This window comes from Phoenix dactylifera, chromosome 2 (assembly GCF_051530095.1).
Source record: "Phoenix dactylifera cultivar Ajwa chromosome 2, Ajwa_hap1_PhDact_Kaust_v1.1, whole genome shotgun sequence".
In the NCBI taxonomy this organism is placed as follows: Eukaryota; Viridiplantae; Streptophyta; class Magnoliopsida; order Arecales; family Arecaceae; genus Phoenix; species Phoenix dactylifera.
In genome coordinates, this window is record NC_143191.1 from 50,727,804 (window position 1) to 50,733,330 (window position 5,527).

Below are 5,527 nucleotides of genomic sequence, written 5' to 3' on the forward strand. Positions count from 1 at the left end.
ACCAAGTTTATCTCGATCTTACATGAAAACTAAAATGTGAGTTGGTGGATGGCTCAACTCTGTTCTGCTTATCAGCTTATGGATGGAAAAAAAATAGAAGGATTTCCAGAGTCATTATTCTATTAATGAATTCGGTTAAGTTGGGCTTCTGGTGCATGTAAAAAGATAGAGAGGCAGAGAGATAGAGAGAGATTTATACTTGAAGGAGTAAAACATTTTTCCTGGTGTCCAAGGATAGACTACTCTTCTTCTTCTTCTTCCTCTTTTCTTTTTGCGAGTACTAACACACCCAATAAAATCAGAAAACAAAATATCACAAAATGCCCCAGACAAACCCTCTTTCTGGATCTATAAGGTGCCACTGGAATGATTGGCCACATAAGAAGGATGTACTACTCTTCACTTGTATCATTTTCTCATGAAATGAATTCGTGGGAATTCACCACCTTAAGCTGTAAAAAGTTTCCTTTCTCTATCTCTTTACTCAAATGCACCAATGCATCTTAAAAGAGAAATAGTCCACTTTATTAAATAATATCTAGTGAAGCATATGTGAAATCAATCACAGGATACAAACATATTTACCTACAGGAATTCTTATTGACGCTCTTCACAGCAATTCATGAGGTCGAAGCATAAAAAATTAACATAATCACTCTCTATATGCATGCTTGCATAAACACTTATTCTCGATGCTTCATTATGAGTTCACAACACTACATTTCTTCCTAATCTCTCCATTTGTTCCAGTGCGTACTTCAACTGCTCCCATCCTCTTTATCGAATTTTTGAATGCATTGAAAAAGTTTTCGGTGCCGAGCATCTTGTCCACAATGTGGGTTGAACGTTGGTTTGTGAGGAGTGCAGCATCAGATTGGAATAATCCTTGGTGCAGCTTCAAGTTCTCATAGTAATGAGTGTCGAAAATAAGGCTACTTCCAGGGTCCATAGGCACCGAAGTAGTGTTATCAGATAAACTTTTGCATTGGGTCTTCAAGAATGCTGCATAACTTGGATTGAGGGATGGATCAGCATCACCCTTCCCAGTGAAGTTGTAGAGCCGGTTGCTGAAAAAATTGCAAAGCCCTACTCCGATAGTGTGCGCACCTGTTCGATTATAGAAATAATAAAAAAAATGTCATATGATCCGCCAAATTTTTGGGATGCATTACCAAAATCATGGAAGCAATCGTTGATGATCTTATGTTACATGAGCCTTGATAATATTAGGCTGATGGGCTTAACAATATGAAGTTTCTTGCAATTTGTAAAGCATGATGGTGAAATTTTATTCTTCTGTGATTAAAAGTAAGACGAAATGGAGTGGCGACAGTGGTTCTTAATATCAAGCCTGGACATTTTGCAAAAGAAAAACAAAAGAGGAACTAAAAAGCATTCCAGAGTTAGATATGGAGTCATTCAAGAGCAGCAATATGGTGGAGAATTTGGATACCAAGAAATAGAAATACTCTTTGGTCTTTCTCCATTCCAGTGGTCAAGTGTCACTGGATGAAGTGGTCCTACAGCTGTATCTACAAGATTTGCTGAAGATGTCAACTTTTTTAAAGATAAGTTTCGCTTTTGTTTTTTTTTTCCCTGATGTAAAAAGATGAGCTGCATGATGTTACTACAGTTTTATTCTTTTTGCTGTCTTTTGTCTGAATATGGCTAGCTGGCTTTATATATTCATTTGAACATGTATCATGAAATGAACATAAGCATCCACCCATCCAACCAAAAACAATGAGAAGTCACATCATAAAACTTTATCTTTAAAAATCTAATGTGGGGAACCCATTCCTAAGAATACTGCTTGGCTTACCCTTTCATAGGATAGATGGTTCCCATAAAACCAAGGTGGTGTATGCTAAGAGCTAGAGGCATCATATTTGTTATGAGCAATGGTTTCACTTTTTTATGTGGAGGGGCAAACTTTGCGCATCAGAGGTTACCAAAAGGACAGATATCTTCCTCGACATTGCAATGGCGCTACTTTTTCAACCACGTTTCCAGTCTTATCTCAGTTTGATCACGTATCCTGTGAGGCCCAACCCTGTTTTGGAACGTTGTTCCCATTCAACAAGCTGATACGACTCGGCACCTAACTTTGTCCTTGAGAAAGCTGAGCTGTGGCCAGAATTATTCCATTTTGGAGTCTGTTCACTGATCTTATCGAGAACAGATGTGCACGCAATATTATATTTTGGAGAACAGAACAAGTGCAATTATTGGATGCATGTCCATTGCGAAGTCTTGGAAGGTTCCTCATCAACCACATGCAGCACGCAGCCACTGGCTGCAGCTAGAATCCACTGCCCGCAAGAGTCAGCAAGCTGGAAAGAACATGCTCCAAAGCTAAGCTAAGCAAAGCAGCAGGGGTTGTGGGGCTCCCTCGACTTCTGTAACATATGTTATGATTGTTGGATCCCGTTAAGTTGAGACCCACATTGATAAGTGTCTTTTAAATTTTATAATTAAATTTTGATAACCACAACGAGAGCATAAACCTTATTTTACAGTCGCGAAGAGTCATCTTGATTGGAGGCAGTTGGTCTCTGAAGAAAGCTTTAATTAGCATGTGAGGACCTCTTCTCCATACACAAGCATACAGAGCTCTCTCTCCAGAAAGACCTCTGCCAATCTCTGATCTTAGAAGAAAACTTGTGGATCTTGAAATGTGATAGATTATATGGATTCCATGACTCAAGGTCGGATCTATTTCTTTTTTTTAATTAAATATATTTTCATCAATGATATCAGAGCAACATGATGACTCTAAAATAAAGATTCCTAATAAAGAACAGCATTGTTTGAGATTTGCAAAGAAGAGAGAGAGAGCTCTGTATGTGTGTGTATGGAGAAGGGGTCCCCATGGGCTATTTTAAGCTTTCTCCAGAGACCAACTACTTCAGGTGATTACACCCGTAAAAAGTCACCTCTTATTAAGACGACTCTTTACCAATGTGAAATGATGTTTATGCCCTCATTGTGATTATCAGATTTAATTATAAAATTCAAGAGATACTTGTTAATGTAGGCCTCAATTTGATGGGATCCTAATAATTATCTCCCTATTTCCCCACAGTGACTCTAAATATTCTTAGATTTCGTAGCAGAACTCTGAAACTTTTAACCCAGGGTTGCAGCGATGTCATTATCTTATGACAGTCCCAAGAAGTTGTCATAATTGATCACTATGACAGAAATACCTGTTTTTAATTGTCCAGTTCATCCCCTTGGATGTTTTCAGAACAAGTGGTGAGCATTATAATGACAGCAATTGGCCTCCTGACATTGGACACTATGGATAATGACAACAAAAAAAGTTTGTTTTTTGACAATTATGTGGGCATGATGTGAAGAGGATCCAACAAGAACATGTGTTTGAATCTCTGTCAAAAATGAAGAGGGGGAAAGTTGAGATAATGAAAGCTCCAGATCATTGTTTGCAAATTATAATATTTTTTTTTGGGAAACTTAATGTGAGTGCAAACCTTTTCTTAAACAATGAAAAGATCGGTATATTTTGTCCATTTCCATTGTCTAATGACCATCATCAACACCTGGCGACTAATAGTTGCCTTTAAAATTTAAAATCCCATTATATAATAATATATATCTAACATAACAAATCGCATGATTTTAGTATGGAAGTAGTTTTAAAGTAGTATATCACATCTAACATCTCAGATCATCGATACAGTACCCCCATCATCAAATATAGTTTGACCAGATCTAAATAGAGATCCACTCGAGCAAAGCTAAATTCAGATCTCTCTCTCTCTCTCTCTCTCTCTCTCTCTCTTTCTATATATAAATATATATATGCGTCGCGCAAATTGGCTGCTAAGCTTTTATACTGAAAAAGGTGAACAAATCATAAAAATGCAGTGAAACAAGTATTATGTGACTGAAGAATTCAAAGGGAACTCCTAATTCTTCAGCTAAGCACTTCCATAATGAAATACCTGAGAGGACGACGAGATCCTTGACATCAAGGGTCTTGTTTGCGAAGCTTTGGACGAGGGTTGTGAAGTTGAAGGTGGGTGCAGGGATGTTAGCAAGGGCTTCTGATCTCCGGGAAATGGTGCCATCCCTTCTGCCGGTCTGAACTTCCCATAGAGGCCTCTTAAACTGCCAATGAATATCTTGGTTCAGACACTGATGATCATAACTAAAGGCTTTGTAACTTAAATAATTTGCTCCATACTCACTTGGAAGGAGACCGAGTCCCTGGCAGCCAATGCAATTATATCAGCACAGGAGACAGTATCTGGGCAAGCTTTCTCCAATTCTGCCTTCACCTCATCGATGACATCGAAGCCTGCAAGTGATAAGTTTGGAGTGGCATCCTTCTCAGCAGAATTATTTGCAGTGGAGTTGATAAGCACTGAAGCATCACAACCCTGTGGAGCAAGAGCCATGGCTAGTTAGTAGAACAGCACCATTTCCATGCATTTAAGGAATTGTGCAAGTTAAATAGAACAAGATTTTGTAATGCCCTGATTTATATGAGCACTTTGAATTTGGTTACACTAATAAGATTATGTGATCAAAGGGTTATGACAGAGAGATTTATCTCACGAGACATTTGCGCGAACTTTGATCCTTACCCTGACGAAGCAATCGTGGAAGAACATCCTGAGGAACTTTGCAGCCAACTCCGGCTTCTTAGCAACATGTTTCCATATGATGTCTTGGACAATTTGCTCAGCCTCAGGGCAGCTCTTCTTGTAAAAGTGATGTTTTAGGCCTGCAGCTTGGCCACTGACACAACCACCAAGAGCCAACCCCAAGTTCAGCAAGAGAAGAAGGAAGATGGACTTCATATTTACTAGCTTAATGCAGATGTGAATTGGGTTTGGCTAAGAAAGGAGGCTTTTTTTTTTTGGTGTGACAACATGAGCTCCAAGTGCTCCCTTAATATAGGCAGGATCAGAGTCTTCCCTGCATAAGACCTGGCTAATTATTAGTGCACTAATACAGATAAGAAATACTTAAGTATTACCTTAATTTAGGTGCCAGATCTTTCCATAGACCACTTTTTAATAATTCAGCACAGAGTTTGCCAATCTAGATCTCCCTATATAGCAAGGGAAGAAGAAGAACCATCACTAGGCATTTTATTCATTGTCACAAGTTCACCATGCAGTAGTTTTTTGGATAATTGCATTTAATAACAGAGACCTTTTAATCTATCTGAGAGAAAGTAAAAAAAAAAAGAAACAAAAATTATCAGTTCTTCAAGTTTGAGATAGATGTGGCCAATATTTTCAATAAAAAACAACATGACTCCTATGCAGTCACTATTTATGTAGGATTGAGTAGAAAGGAAGAAGGTAGAAATGGAAGCCTGCCCAAAGGCCACAGTCCATATATACTATATCTTATTATGGAGCAAGTTTTCACAAATTACTGGTCCTCATAATTGATGTGGTTCCTCTTGTTATGAACCAAGTACTCACAAACTACCATGTCTATACACAGACTATTGCACCGAAGTACCAACTAGAAATTACACACCATG

The 5,527-nt window shown here is 38.3% G+C and overlaps 1 protein-coding gene across 1 annotated transcript; it reads right to left on the reverse strand.

The window, feature by feature from the left end:
• Positions 1-503: 503 nt before the first annotated feature.
• LOC103723510 (peroxidase 3-like) lies at positions 504-5,055 on the reverse strand. Its single transcript, XM_088716809.2, has 4 exons — positions 4,614-5,055; positions 4,215-4,406; positions 3,969-4,134; positions 504-1,107 (listed from the first exon to the last, which is right to left on the reverse strand). Exons 1-4 carry the CDS (start codon positions 4,827-4,829, stop codon positions 701-703), a joined length of 981 nt encoding a protein of 326 aa, XP_088572935.1. The 5' UTR covers positions 4,830-5,055; the 3' UTR covers positions 504-700.
• Between the last annotated feature and the right edge of the window lie 472 nt (positions 5,056-5,527).